At 42.1% G+C, this 16362-nt stretch overlaps 1 protein-coding gene and 1 long non-coding RNA gene across 2 annotated transcripts in view; one reads left to right on the top strand and one right to left on the bottom strand.

The window, feature by feature from the left end:
- CARD14 (caspase recruitment domain family member 14) overlaps positions 1-8015 on the top strand; it is a 91673-nt gene extending 83658 nt beyond the window's left edge. The window contains exons 18-20 of the mRNA XM_075846669.1: positions 1005-1126; positions 1216-1331; positions 7808-8015. Of these exons, the coding sequence (XP_075702784.1) occupies positions 1005-1126; positions 1216-1331; positions 7808-8015 (446 nt within the window). The remainder of the gene's footprint in view (positions 1-1004; positions 1127-1215; positions 1332-7807) is intronic.
- Positions 5088-16362, bottom strand: part of LOC142666571 (uncharacterized) — a 56298-nt gene continuing 45023 nt past the window's right edge. The window contains exons 2-3 of the long non-coding RNA XR_012851704.1: positions 5372-5523; positions 5088-5260 (exon numbers count right to left, since the gene is read on the bottom strand). This is a non-coding gene — a long non-coding RNA (uncharacterized LOC142666571). The remainder of the gene's footprint in view (positions 5261-5371; positions 5524-16362) is intronic.

Below are 16362 nucleotides of genomic sequence, written 5' to 3'. Positions count from 1 at the left end.
TAGTAGCATGCAGTTATAAGGTGATTGTGGGTATTAAAGGGGTTGTCAGGGCACGGACTACCGATGACCTATCCGCAGTACATGATCGGTAAGGTCGGACACCTGGACCCAGCACGGATCAGCTGCTCTGGCTGCATCTGGCCACCAGAGGTCCATGCCGGAAGCAGATTGCTCCAGTCACAGAACAGGCGGAACAGCTCATCGGTGGGGGGTCCAGGTGTCGGACCCCCACCCTACACATACTGATGACGTATGCTGTGGATAGCTCATAAGTAATCCATGCCCGGACAACCCCTTTAAAAGGTATATATTGTGGTTTTCAAAAGAGCATGCACAATTTTTTACATTGTGTTTTTTTACATTATACGTTTTGTTTTTTTTTTAATTATTGCTAAACCCATTTCACTCTGATTTTCCCTCTCTAGCTATTCCCTTTGTCCTGCATGAATCAGGTAGCATCTTGATTTTCTATAAAACGTATTAAAATACAAATTAAATAATACAGCACAAACATGATAACGCTGCAAAAAATCGCAACTACAGAAAAAAAAAAATTATACCCAGAAGTCTGTGTTTCTTCGTCCAGTCCGGCCTCCTGGGATGACATTGCATCCCATGGGACTGCTGCAGCCAATCACAGGCTGCAGCGGCGGTCACATGGGAAGAAATGTCCTCCCAGGAGGCCGGCCTGTATGACGTCATAGGGCTGCGGCGTCATCCATGGAGGCCAGACCGGACTGCACAGGAGGAACGCGTCGCCATAACACCGGCCTAGGTAGGTATACTGTACTTGCCTAAAGAATGTAAATCTTGAGACAAAAAAATAAAAAAATGAATAGAAGGTTCCATATCCGAGGACCGTAACAGGTGGGGAGTTTGACTGGGGCGGTACACCTATCAAACCGTATCGCAGGTGTCCTAAGGCGAGCTCAGGGATGACAGAAACCTCCCGTAAAGCAGAAGGGCAATATGCACAATTTCTCATCAAAATATATTATTTTCAGAGTGCTTGACAGATGCTGAATATGCAACAAGATACCAGCGTGGAGACATTATCGGTAATAAGGAAGGAGAAGGCATACGATGCTGTTTCACTAGGCAGAATGTTGAAGCAGTAGCCCAACAGGTGAGTAAGCCAATGGCTATCATCTTCATCAGTAGAACATAATATTGTCCTGAATAAGTGTTCTAATATATTTTTCTTTTTTAACGCAGAATGCACACTGCCTTTTGGAACTTGGACTCTCCTGTCTCTCTGCTCTGATTCGTGTGGGAATATATCCCATCATACTACACGTCCCACTAAATGAAAAGAGTACTAAAAAATTAAAGTGAGTATCTCCAGGCGTAATCTTTGAAAATATATTGTTATGAACCTAAGCAACAAAAACCTTTTGTAGACAGGAAAAACAAAAAAACCTTGAACAACATTACATTTTATCCACACACACACGAGTTAAACATAAATGAATGACAAATTGGATTATTGGTTCATACCACGTCTATGGTGCACTTAAAGAAGGACGGTTTGAATTGGTCCCCCCCCCCCCCGAACATATTCCCAGTAGTATGCATACAGTTTATAGTGGTATGAATGGGGCGTTACATATAGGGGGTCATGAAAGAAGCATTAAAACACGTAGAAGGGAGTGGATTCTAAGAAGCGCACATCTTTTCCTCCCCTAAAAGCTAAACACAATATCTCTTCCCCCACAAAGACACCATTACACAAAATCTGGCAAAAACAGTGCGGCGACAGTCAATAATTTTTTTAGTTCAATATATACACATTACATCTTAGGGCAGCGACAGCTCAGCCCACTACCTCGGCAGCCAGACAATGCCTGTACCTGGCTGGTTTCTGGGTCAGCCACATCCATGACCCCCTTTCAATTCATGAGGACCAGCTGCACAGCCATGTCCTCTCAGGCTGGGTTCACACAACCTATTTTCAGACGTAAAGGAGGCGCATTATGCCTCGTTTTACGTCTGAAAATAGGGCTACAATACATCGGCAAACATCTGCCCATTCATTTGAATGGGTTTGCCGACGTACTGTGCAGACAACCTGTCATTTACGCGTCGTCGTTTGACAGCTGTCAAACTACGACGCGTAAATTGACTGCCTCGTCAAAGAAGTGCAGGGCACTTCTTTGGACGTTTTTGGAGCCGTTTTCTCATAGACTCCAATGAAAACAGCTCCAAAAAGGGACGTAAAAAACGCTGCGAAACCGCCGCGAAAAACGCGAGTTGCTCAAAAAATGTCTAATCAGGGGCTGTTTTCCCTTGAAAACAGCTCCGTATTTTCAGACGTTTTTGGTCACTACGTGTGCACATACCCTCATAAGTGGCTGGCCTGCTATACAGAAATGCCCCATCACATATAATGCCATTGTTTACTGAAGTGTTGCGATTCCGCCAATAAAATGAGTGCTCAGGAGGCCCAACTGTGGACAATAGGGCTGTTTCCCAGCTCTGTCATGTGCACAATGAATAAATGAGTGTGAAACAACGGCCATGTGAACTGCCCCACCGAAATACATGCGCGCGTGTGACGACTGTTGTTTTAACGGGCGTCACACGTTCGTGTGAATAAGCCCTAAAAGGCCGTACTACAAAAGAATCTACCGGTACTTGAAATGTATCTTTATTTTTTTTCTCCTACGCACACTATAATTGAATATAGTAGAGTATTTGAAAACGTGAAATCCCATATACTGTATAGAGCTTATACTATTAAAAGAAAATAGATTATTTTCTTTCATGGGAGAAATACACGCGAGACCCTTTTTTTTCCCCTTAAAATCCCTTAATCTTCAAATTTTCTAAAAACACATTATGCCATAAGGGAGTTAAACAAAGTAAACTTTTGTTTTAGTGATTTTTTTAAAAAAAATCCAAAAGATGCTGTAATACAGTGCAAGTTTTCACCCTAATATAGAAAAAGTGTTTGTTTTTTTTATCTAAAAAAATATTTACCCCTTTTAATGTCAGAGATTTATGGAAATGATGTACCTCTGGTAGCCAGGTAAATTTTTACACTTTTGTCATGTACAATTAACTCTCAGACTTTCCGATATTTACATACAAAAACAATGTAAAATATAATAGATCAAGGTGTGCAAAGTTCATACTGTATATACCGTAAATGTCTACATCAAAAACACGAAACAGAAGCCGTGCTATATTTGTCCATCATCCACAAATGTGTTAAAAATATATAATGCACGCGGCAAACAGTTACTATTTTAAGAGCACATAGCATTATGCATATAAAAATACAACTTAAAGACTATGTAAACCTTTGAAGTCAATTTTTTAAAATAAAACTATGTATATGTGATTTTATGCAACCTTTAAATAGGTTTTAATTTTAAAAAAATACTTTGAGATAGTTTCTATGTACCCGATCTTAAAAAGTTAGTTTTTAATAAAAACCTATTTAAAAGTTGCATAAAATCACATAATACATAGTTTAATCAAACAAATTAACTTTAAATGTTTACTTAGCCTTTAATAACTTTCCACCAAACAGCGATCATAAACCCGATAATGCATATTCAAGAAGACCCCTTCTGAAAACAAAATATACTCTTCCAAAAACTGTAAGTTGTTTATACGCAACATGCTTATGTTCACAGGTGCGTGTTAAAAAAACAAAACACCAAAACCGCAGGAATGCATCAATTAACTTTTGCATGAGAATTAAATTGATTATTATATAGGTACAGTATATCATTTTCCAACCCCCTATAAAACTTTAAGGCTCTGTTCACATATCGCATTTTTGCCATCAGATCACAAATGCATTAAACATCTCTCTAGTGAAAATAGTTTTCTATATCATGGTTGGGTGTAACGGGTAACACTACAGAATCGGTACAGACAGGATAGGGACACTATAAAATGTATAAACTTTATTAACGTTTGTGTGCACGTGAGTGTTTTGTGCGACTTATTGGACATCATGATCCAGACGTTGGTAAATGTCCGGGTCGTGAAGTCAATGAGCAGTCTGAGGGGTGATTATATGAGTTTATCTCCTCACTAAAAAAAAAAGAAAAAACACCCCCATTTGTGATAATCAGCCTTTGCTTTTTGCACATGTAGTTTAAATGCTTCCTTTTTTCGTCGTAAAGCCTTTTTTGAAGTTATTTATATTCTGATGATCCAACCCATGAACAAAGGCCTTCCATGTGTCCCAAATTATTATGCAAGAAGTTGAACCAATGTTATCACTGAGAAATGTGTTATGGAAATGCAAGGTTGAGCGATTTTCCAAAGGCTGTTGGAGTCCGCCAGGAGAGAGCGTGCACGTAAAACCATAACCTCAAATCCGTAACCACTCTGATCGACAGAGTCTAAGGACACTCTAAGGTGTTCGCCAGAGCCGACCGCAAGGTGGGATTGTCTTTGCTGCTTAGAACCCGGGCTGTCTTAGCAGAGTTCAGTGTTGGATTAGAGGTGCAGGGCAGGCAAACCTGAGCTGGAAACCAGACAGCCAGAGGGTTAACTGAAAGTCCAAAACTAGAGCAAGGGATAATCAGGCAAATCAAAGGTCAAAATCAGGTCAAAGTCAAGTAGCTTGATCAGAACACAAAAAAGAAAGGAGAATCACAAACAAGGGAGAGGTGGAAGAAGGTGGGATTAAATACAAATCCACACCTGACAGGCAGAAGGACAGACAATAGAGATAGGCTCAAGGTAAAACAGACACGCCCAGAAGACAGAGCCGTAGTCATCGTAATCTTAAGGGAACCGGCATTTCCTAACAAAAAGCCACTATTTTTTGGTCTATTGGAGAGGTTTGTATTAACCTAAACTTTAAGTAGGCCTCTGTCATATGCTTTATCGCAGTCTACATGGACGGACAGTGGAGCATGGTCAGACAGCCATTACAATGCATATTTCACACCTGAAACTTTTGTGAACATATTGATTCAGTGCCAGATTGATTCTGGATAATGAATCTTGCATTCTAGATTCACAAGAAAAAACATATTCACCCAAATTCTTGATGATCCACACTGTATGTCCATCCACCCCACCTCAGCAAGGCGTCTAGCAAATGATGAGCCTACCTGAGTTGTTGAACCGCCACCCCTGCCTGTCCGGTCTAAATTCAGGTCCACCACATTATTAAAATCCCCCAATATCAAAGGTAGTAAATTTAGATTTGTCTTGTAACAACACATTAATCCTCTTTAGTACAGTGGAGTATAGAGGCGGTGCTTATACAACCACCAAGGACATTCTTAATCTGTCAAAAAAACACATGTAAATATATACAATTTACCTCCCTTTATTATCAGTTAATTTGGATAATTACTTTATGAATTAATATAGTGACAGAATGATAGGAATTACTCACCCAGGGCTTATTAAGTAAATTAGTTGTTCCTTTAGTCCGATAAATCTCAACTAAACAAACCACAGCAGGATTAAATTTTAAGATTAATCCAGTCGCTTTCTTATTCTTCCCCGAATATTTTAGAATAGGACCCACATACTCCTTTCTTGTCCCTATAAAATCAATTAAAGACGGAAAAAAATAGTTTATTATTACATATCTTAACAGATAAAACTCCAAAACTCCAAAACCAGCTCAAAAAACAATCTGTACAGCATTCTGCCTACAGATTCCAATTTAACCCCCTTCACCACTCTGTCCGAGAACGCCAGCAAAACAGATGGAAGAACCCACTTTTTACCTGAAATCCAATAACTTCTATGGGAAACAAGATAGCAAAACGTGCTTGACTGTTTCCAGGAAACCCATCTACCTCGTAACTTAGTGGCCCAGCAGCAGAAGGTAGGAAGGACAGGGGGTCAGGGGGCTCTGTTCTTAGAGATAGGTGCATATTCTCTGGATATGCTATAAATGTCCGAGCTGGAAATACCTCTTTAATGTGTCCTCGATCAAAGATAATTTCAAGAAAGCTTCTACGCCAACATTTTTCAGTATCCACTTTTTTAATGAATGCAGTGCAGTAATGGGCCCTCCTTGCCCTTAGAGAAACTCACAAACTTTAACATTGCATATTCTTGTCCTGTCATCCATATTTGTTAGTTTCTCCTGAAAATCTTTTACAGTATGTTTAATTTTATATATTTTAACAGTGGAGTGACTGTATCCTTAGTCGAGCTAATTAATGTTACATTAGATTATATCAAAGATTTGGGATGCAAGATCCTTTAAATTTGGATTTGATTTATCACTCGCTTGTAGAATTTTATTAAGTAGTGAATTATTGCCAAACTCAAGCAAGTTGCATGCCGAAGTCCCAGCCTGTCATATCCATTACTCGGCTATTCATCTGGTGCTATTATTGCCAGACTTGGCTACCGTCACTAACAGGAATAGATCTTAAAAATTAAAAATTGCGTGAGATTGTTATTTTCTTCTTTTTATTGACTTTCATTTACAACAGTTTACAACCGATTTAAGTACAATCCCTCAATACACACCCATTTGTATGTTATAAACCGGAATGGCGCCAAACCCAACGCGCGTTTCGGCACAGCCTTCGTCTGGGGGCAGCGTCATCTCCTCATTGGGGCAGTAATATATGGTGCATTGACCAATCAAAGAGTTGTCCGTCCTTCATGCCACATATCCGAAAAATTACATGGCGTCATGAGCCGCATTCCTGGTTATCTCCCTCTATCGGACTGCTGCGTCTCCCGGGGTATGACGTCACGCACGTGATCATGTCATCACAGTGTTTCGTGACATACAAAGCACGTGACGTCAGAAGACAATTATCGTGATACAGAGACTGAGTGGGATCGTGTATTCATGCGCACGCTTCAAATTGGTTGTGAAAGGCATACAACTTAAGAGTGGACAATATAAAGAGCTCAAATACAGTATGTACAGTAGACAGTACGTATAGAGCAAGCAAATACAGTACATGATATATAGTACAATGACATACACAGACTAAATGTGAATAAGAGGCGTACTCAAGAAAATATGTATAAAAAATGCAAAAGAAAATAATGCATGCAACCAGCTAAAGGTTGCGTTACCTATTAGTGAGAAACTAAAATGAGTGTGTGGACAGCATAGTACTATGTGTAACAAAGCGAAACACGCGTCCGTCGGGGTCGGCGCCATTCTGGTTTACAACATACAAATGGGTATGTATTGAGGCATTGTATTTTACTTGATTCACTGTTTGATTCATGTTATTACTCGCTGCCGTTTATAATACCCCTATATACTTTTGTATATCTTGGTGTCTACTTTCTATACACATAACATGTGTTCCTATGCAACGCTATAAAGCACGTAGCACTTTATCCATGATATCTATCTATATGTATGCGATTTGCCTTAGACATATGTTATTTCTGTATGCTTTATTCCAGTGGTGTCGCTTTATCCATTGTGGGACTCCATTTTTAATCTGTTTCATATGTTAATAAAGATTTTTTTATACTCTTTCTATTACCGCAGTGCTTTGTCTCATTATTTTGTAGATTTATACATCAATAAAATATATCCGGACAACTTCTTTTAAGTAACCCCGTTACACAAATCTAACAAGTAACGGGAGGTTTTATGATTTATACTAGACTGTTGTATTTGTGTTATTTTATTGTATTGTATTATTGCTGCTTAGGTGTACCTATTTTTTATTACTTGTCTATACTTTGTATTGTTTACATATCTTTTTTTTCATCATCCAGGCGCTCGACCCATTACTATAATATTATTATTGACATATATATGTAATACATGTATGTTTTATATTTTTTTATGATATTGTGCAATTTTGACAACTCTTTATTCATTCTTTAGAAAAACACGACAATGGTGGGGAAAATGTGAAGATCTATTACTGGAGTGCGCTCAGAGGGAGGAGGCTGAGCTGGATTCCCTGCCCTGTTTGTACAGTACTGTGTATCCTGATAGCTGGAGTGATGTGGACTCTCTTCTTTGCAACGTGAAAGTTACAATTTTGGATGAACAGAAGCGAATTATTTGGTTGGAAAATCAGCCTTGCTAGCCTAATATGCTAAAACGTTTGAGCATGCTCTAAAATGTGTGCAGATTTTTTTCCAGAGCATGTGAATGGAGGTTTTGTAAAGCCTCATTAACTTCCATTGTACTGTAATCGGTTGCGGATTTCTTGTGCAAAATTCCACACCGAAAACCGCAACAAATCTGCCAAGTGTGAATTTAGCCTTAAAGGTTTATTCCCAACTCAGATGTTTATGGCATATCTACAGGATATGCCATAAATGTAATATGTATTTGTTCCCACCTCTTGGACCCACACCTATTTTGGCAACGGGGTCCCCCGACCTTGTCCCACCTGGTGAATGCATGGAAAGGTGGACGCTTTGGGAGTTACGGAAACAGCCGAGCCCTGTTGGATCCGCCTCCATCTGGATGCGGCGGCTTCTTCACTAGGCAGGATTGGGGTCAGGAGACCCCTGTTTTGGAGATAGATGTTGGACCCAGTTTTAGAAGCCGCTAATTTTAGATATTTATGGTGTATCCTGTGAATCAAAGGATAAATTAAAACTTATTATGTTGTGGTCACTATTACCAAGCTGTATCTTTGATATCTTGTCAGGTCTATTTTTAAATTAGGCCTAGAAGTGTCCTCCTCCCACCATTGTTGAGTCCTGCACCAGTTGTGAAAGGTAATTGTCTTTTATTATTGTCAAAAAAGTATTTCCTTTGTTGGACCTACAGGTTTCTGCTTTCCAGTTTACATCAGGGTAGTTAAAGTCCTCCATAATAATTACTTCAGCGGCAGACAGACCATTGGTACAACCTGCGCTGCTGCACACTGGCCAAGTAGGTAAAAGGGCCCAGTGTCACCTTAGCAACCTTCTTCTGTCTGTTAGTTTGCATGTTAATGCCTGAGATGATGAATTTTATTGCTCATACAGTACTTACTGGATGGATTATTAGAGACATTAAAGAGGCTCTGTCACCAGATTTTGCAACCCCTATCTGCTATTGCAGCAGATAGGCGCTGCAATGTAGATTACAGTAACGTTTTTATTTTTTAAAAACGAGCATTTTTGGCCAAGTTATGACCATTTTCGTATTTATGCAAATGAGGCTTGCAAAAGTACAACTGGGCGTGTTGAAAAGTAAAAGTACAACTGGGCGTGTATTATGTGTGTTACATCTGGGCGTGTTTACTTCTTTTACTAGCTGGGCGTTCTGATGAGAAGTATCATCCACTTCTCTTCAGAACGCCCAGCTTCTGGCAGTGCAGATCTGTGACGTCACTCACAGGTCCTGCATCGTGTCGGCACCAGAGGCTACAGTTGATTCTGCAGCAGCATCAGCATTTGCAGGTAAGTAGCTACATCGATTTACCTGCAAACGCCGATGCTGCTGCAGAATCATCTGTAGCCTCTGGTGCCGATGTGTCCTCGCTCGTCTGACACGATGCAGGACCTGTGAGTGACGACACAGCGTGATCTCTTGAGAACACGCTGTGTGTCTGCACTGCCAGAAGCTGGGCGTTCTGAAGAGAAGTGGATGATACTTCTATACACAACGCCCAGCTAGTAAAAGTAGTAAACACGCCCGATGTACGCACATAATACACGCCCACTTGTACTTTTACTTTTCAACACGCCCAGTTGTACTTTTGCAAGCCTCATTTGCATAAATACGAAAATGGTCATAACTTGGCCAAAAATGCTCGTTTTTTAAAAATAAAAACGTTACTGTAATCTACATTGCAGCGCCTATCTGCTGCAATGGCGGATAGGGGTTGCAAAATCTGGTGACAGAGCCTCTTTAAGGGGTGATTTATGATGAAATATTGGATCACAAGGGGCTCACGTATTATTCTTGCACAGGAGCCCTCAGCTGTCTGTGCTCACCCCTGAATTACTTCATTCCGATTTGCTGGTCCATCTATTTGTCTCATTAGTAGATTTTCTGCTTTTATAGTACTTGGTTATTGTTTGATAATATTTATACATAAATGCCAAACTTCTTGTATTTTATGATCATGTGCATTTCTTTTACTTTTCCCCTTTGAAAAACTTAAATAAATTCCAGTTAAAAAAAAAATGCTTGTATGGCAGGCTTTGGGTTCTGTATACCAGTGACAACACTAGCACCAGGCATCAGGAGTAATAGCCCCTGGTCTTTTGTCAGATACCCCAGGAACCTTTCTAAGCCCTCCGGAGTCTTGCCAAGTGTTCAGACAACCGTTTATTACCACATGTGTGGTATCGGGAGAAATTGCTTGTCAAATATTGGGGTGCTTTTTCTCCATTTTTCCTTGTAAAAATGGAAAATTTCTACTTTGTCAGAAAAAAATAACTAATTTTAAATTTCACAGCATAATTCACTAAATTCAGCAAAAAAACTGTGGGGTCAAAATGCTCACTATACCCCTCGATAAATTCCTTCAGGGGTGTAGTTTCCCAAATGGGGTCACTTTTGGGTGGTTTCCACTGATTTGGTCCCGCAGGGGCTTTGCAAATGTGACACTGCGCCGCAAACCATTCCAGCAAAATTTGAGCTCCAAAAGTGAAATGGAGCTCCCTCCTTTCTAAGCCCTGCCATGGGTCCAAACAGCAGTTTATCCCCACATATGGGGTATTGCCATGCTCAGAAGGGTTCACGTTACAAATGTTGGGGTGCTTTTTTCTCCTTTATCTATTGTGAAAATGGAAAAATCTGAGCTAGAACTACATTTTCGGGGTCAAAATAACCTTTGGGGTCAAAATGCTCACTACAGCCATCAATAAATTCCTTCAGGGGTGTAGTTTCCCAAACAGGGTAACTTTTGGGGGTTTCCACTGATTTGGTTCCACTTTGCAAACTACCACATATGGGGTATTGCCATAATCGGGTGAAATTGCTTTTCAAATGTTGGGGTGCTTTTTATTCTTTGTAAATATTGAAGATTTCTAAATTTTATTGGATACAATTTAGATTTTCGTATTTACATCCTAATTCCACCAAGTTCAGCAAAAAACCTGTGGGGTTAAAATGATCACTATACCCCTTGATAAATTTCCACTGTTTTGGCACCACAAAACCTCTTCAAACCTGACATGGTGCCTAAAATATATACTAATAAAATAGAGGCCCCAAAATCATCCAGGTGCTCCTTTGCTTCTGAGGCCTGTGCTTCAGTCCAGTCTTACACTAGGGCCACATGTGGGATATTTGTAAAAACTGCAGGATCTGGGCAATAAATATGAAGTTGCCTTTCTCTGTTAAAACTTTGTGTTACAGAAAAAAATTAATTAAAAACAGATTTTCTGCAAAAAAAAATTACATTTGTAAATTTCACCTCCACTTTGCTTGAATTCCTGTGAAACACCAAAAGGGTTAAGAAACTTTCTAAATGCTGTTCCGAATACTTTGAGGGTGCAGTTTTTTAAATGGAGTGTTTTATGGGAGGTTTCTAATATATAAGGCCCTCAAAGCCGCCACCTCCGAACTGAACTGGTGCCTGAAAAAATAGCCTTTTTAAATTTTCTTGAAAATGTGAGAAATTGCTGTTAAAGTTCTAAGCCTTGTAACGTCCTAGAAAAATAAAATAATGTTCAAAAAACGATGCAAACAAAGTATACATATGGGAAATTTTAACTAGTAACTATTTTGTGTGGTATTACTATTTGTTTTACAAGCAGATACATTGAAATTTAGAAAAATGCTAGTATTTGCAAATTTTCTCAAAATTGTAGTATTTTTCACAAATAAACACTGAATGTATCGACCAAATTTTACCACTAATTTAAAGTACAATGTGTCACGAGAAAATGCATGATTTGAAAAAAATGGCCTGGTCCATTAGGCGAAAGCAGGCTGTGTCCTTCAGGGGTTAAACACATACATTGCACAGTCAGAATTTTGACTTTTTATACATGGAAAAAATGGCCCAAAAATTATCCCTTTTTGGAGAAATGCACACAGAGGTGGTATTGGAAGAAGCAACAGCTTTTCAAAGCGCTGAGAATCTGATCTCTTTTTGGAAAGTTGCAAATGCAACAGGTTTGGTGTTATCTTATGGCGGTAAGGAGGTCAGATGCCTGACCGGTGTATACACAAACGGCACTGGTTTTGGAAGAAGCAATTTTTTATTTATTTTCTGTTATTATATAATTTTTTTTATTAAGCTAACAGTGGCAGTAAAATATGTATGGTCGTAAAATATGATGTGTAGCTGCGTAGGGGTGGTGGTGGTAGCAGTGGCAACATCAGTGGCAGTAGAATATGGAACATGACTGGCAAGACCGCAGGAGATAATGTCCGGCTGTGTAGAGGTGGTGGTGGTGGCAGCAGTGACGACATTAGTGGCACTGGCAGTACAGTGTGGCAGTACAGTATGGAACATGAGAAACAAGGCAGCAGGAGATGATGTCCGGCTCTGTAGGGGTAGCAGTAATATCAGCGCAGCAGCAGCATAGTAAATGGAACATGACGGACAGGCAGCGTCATCATTAGCCTAGTGATAAATAGCCAGTCGCCCCCCACACAGTCAGCAATGGCAAATCTATTCATTGGCATCAGCCGCAGGTGTGTAAAAATCCTCATGGATCCATGAGCCACTGGCAGCTTCTATCAGGGCAAGCCCTCTAACTAATGAAATCCCTATTGGCCTAAATTTCTACAAAATCAGACTATACGCGGATGACATCCTAGCCCTCACTCGTCACTCAGACTCTGGCCGGGGTTGCTTTCTTTTCTAAGTTGCGGGGATGGTTGGATGTTACCAAGTCCTTTTTAATTTTGCAAGCGTTGAAGGGTTGGAAGAAATTGGCCTCCAGGAGGGAGTCGCGTCGGCCAGTGTCTTTTTCCTTATTAAAACAACTTATAGCGGCGCTGCTGTCGATTTGTTCTTCCCATTATGAATCTGTTTTATTTTCAGTGGCTTTTTCGTTGTGTTTTTTCGGGGCTCTGTGTATTTCGGAGCTAGTTCCGATGGGGGCGGCTCGTCCGGGGGGGGTCTCCTTTTCGAGGATGCCGTGGTCTCTTCTGTGGGTGTTCGTTTACATATATACGTCGCTCTAAAACGGATGTATTTGGGTGAGGTTGTTGGGTTTCGCTTCGGCCGGTCCCGGATGACGCCTGTCCGGTTGCGGCGGTGTCAGCTTTCCTGGGTGTGCGTAGGCTATGGGTTAAATTTTTATCGCATTTAGATGGTAGGTATAACAGTTCTCACCGGTTTGTTTGTGGATCCTCTGTGTTGTCTGGGAGATGGTGCTTGTAACCCAGGGCAGCGCTTGACACAGCGGGTTTAGAGGCAGTCAGATGTATAGGCCAGAAGTCAGGACAGGCAGCAGACGTCGTTACGGGTATGGATAGCAATAGGTCAGAGCAAGCGGAAGGCAAGGATAGTACAAAGTTCACAACGGAAAATCCAGACAAAGGCAGAAGGCAAGGTAAGAGGGAGACTGGGTACAGGGAAACTCACAGGGATAACCTGGTTGAACAGGCAAGGATCTGAGGAAGGAGGATCCTTAAATAGGAAGTCTTTGGATTTTGGCACGCGCTGGCCCTTTAAGAAGGGAACAGTCAGCGCGCGCGCCCTCTAGTGGCTACAGCTGCACATCGTGGATGACGGCCGCAGAGGGAGGTGAGAGATGCAGTTACCTGACGCCGCCCAGAGCCTGCAGAGCGTCCGGATCGGGTAAGTGGAGCTCGGGAGGAGCATGAGGGAATGGAGGGTACAGGAACTGGAGCGGAGAACGGCGCGGCGGCCGTTACAGTAGGCCGCTTACTAGATTTCAGTTTTCATCTATTTTTCGTAAAGCACTAGTTCAGGTGGGTAAACCACTGGGCGAGTATGGGACTCATTCTTACAGAATTGGGGTGGCAACGATGGCCAGTGAGCTGGGGTTATCTGATGCGGCAGATCAGTCGGTGGAGGTCGGATTGTTTTGCTGGATATGTTCGCCCTGATCTTATGTTGCATTAATTCGGTTTTTGTTCTATTTACCAGACCCTCAGTGTGGATTCTCGGGCACTCCTATGTGTTCTGGGCGGAGCGTCAGGCTGCCATCTGCCCAGATGGACGGTCGTTGGGCTTTAGAAATGCCTACTGGAGTGGACTCCGGGGCCTGCGCTGGTTGCAGGCTCTGCCCAAAGTGGTCGACATCAGCCGTCATAGGCTTGTGCCAACGGTTTTGGTGTTACATTTGGATGGGAATGATTTGTGTTCGGTTAGGTTGGGGGAAGTTGATTTAGCCGATTCATTCGGATTTGGAGAGGTTTGCTTAATTTTTCCACCATTTCGTGCTAGCGTGGTCGGAGATTGTTCCTCGGTTGGTGTGGCATGGGATGTGAATGCCATTGAACGGGGCAGGCGCCTCTTAAATACGAGGGTGTCTCGGTTTATCCGAGCTAGAGGTAGTAGTGGTTAGTGGTTCACCATCGAGAGTTCGAAGGAGACAACAGGGGATTGTTGTTGTCAGACGGGGTGCATTTAACGGATATTGGGTTGGATATTTTCTTGTCTGGGTTGTAGGATGGGGTTGAGCAGGCATTGTTCTTGTTGGGGGGGGGGTGAGCCGTGTAGGTAAGGGATTACACGGTCACCTTATGGCGGTAGTAGAAGGGTATTTACCTACATGTCCTTGGAATAGGCAGGCATACAGGTTGTTCATGACCTTTGTTAAGGTCATTTAGAGTTTTATATTTTGATAAGGGTAAACAAATGTTATTTTATTATTTATTAAAATGAATAAAGCTGGGCGTGGCTTGGATGCAGACCGCGACGGACGCTTCTTGGTGAGCTCCGTCCAACAACCTCAAGCGACGAGGCACTAAAGCATACCCGAAGCTGGGAATTGGTCTGATCTCCTGCTCCTGGTCCGGTGTAGAGGATGATGACAAGGAAGAGGGGGAATAAGTCCGGCCCGAAGCGGCTGACGGACTTCTTCTCGTCCCGCAGCATGAGAAAAGACGACTCACAAGATGGCGCCGGCTGCAGCTCCCCCGGGGCTGCGCGTGACAGAGAGTCGGGAATGGATTCGCCGGCAGATTCAAAAGGTGAGACCGCAAACTCCCCTGAATGCCTGACGCTGGCCGGCCCGAGGGGCAGAGACAATCAGCTGCTACTTTCCCCTAGCTCCCCGGTGTCACCGGTGGGAGGACATATACATAGGGCGGCTGTGAGGCGACATCTAGAGGAGGACACCCTTCCCCCTGATAGTCAGGTTTTACAGAGAGCCCAGCTTTCTTCCTGCAATTCAATACCAGAGGATATTTTGCTGGCTGATAGTGATCCGATATCTAGCCTCCCTACTACAGATCAGGTGGCATCGGAATCTTTTATTAAGGGCCTGGTGTTGGCCCTCAGAGGGTCCCTGCAAAAGGACTTGGCAAAGATCACAGCTACACTACACACTAATATAGAGGATCTTGGCTCCAGAGTGGATCATGTAGAAACTAAAATGGGGGACTTTACCCAGGCACACAACGACCTAGTAGATGCACACGAGGCTTTAGAAGAGGAGATAGAGGTCATGAAATCTAAGATGGCGGATATGGAGGATAGGAACAGGAGGAATAACGTTAAATTTCGGGGCATCCCGGAATCGGTGTCTCCATCTGATCTCCCACTGTTCTTGCAAAAGCTGATTAAATCTCTCCTACCACAATCTACGCCTCAAGACCTGATCATAGATCGTGCACATCGTTTACCTAAGCCTAAAGCTTTGCCATCAGATGTCCCAAGAGACGTTCTTTCTCGCATTCATTATTTCCATGTCAAGGAAGCCTTAATGTTTGCAGCGCGAAAGGCCCAGAAGCTACCAGATCCATATGGAGGAGTGCATCTCTATGCGGATCTCTCACAAGTCACACTTCAAGCCAGACGAAATTTCCTACCTGTTACTTTATCGCTCCGAAACAACAAGATCCCGTATAAATGGGGATTTCCTACAAAGCTTTTGGTTCGGAAGGAGGATCGCACGCATGTTTTTCATAAACCGGCAGAAGGAGTTAAGTTGCTGAAGGAATGGGGAGTCCCGATGACCGACCTGCCCGTGAAACCCTCACCTAGGGGGCCGTCTAGAATTTCTCCGGAGTGGCGAGGCCAGGCCGATTCTCGCTGAAGGTTCTTATATTTGAGATCATGAGGTTGAGTCTCTTCAAGTCGAACTCTCGTCCCCAGTAATCCTTGCAGGATCGTTGAGGTCTTCCAGATCCTGTTGCCTTTACATTTCTTCTGGGACTGTTTCGTCCCGGACCTATGTGGTTATTATTGTGGTTCAATTGTCCCCTGTTTTTCTTCCACACCTTTTTCACCAGGTATATTTTCTTCAGGACGCCTTCAGATGTTGATACGAAGAGATTAATGTATATTGCATATGGTATAATGCTCAATAGGAAATGTGATAATGGTGGTTAAA

The sequence above is a fragment of the Rhinoderma darwinii genome, chromosome 13 (genome assembly GCF_050947455.1).
Source record: "Rhinoderma darwinii isolate aRhiDar2 chromosome 13, aRhiDar2.hap1, whole genome shotgun sequence".
In the NCBI taxonomy this organism is placed as follows: Eukaryota; Metazoa; Chordata; class Amphibia; order Anura; family Rhinodermatidae; genus Rhinoderma; species Rhinoderma darwinii.
This window is presented reverse-complemented; position numbering and strand designations above follow the sequence as displayed.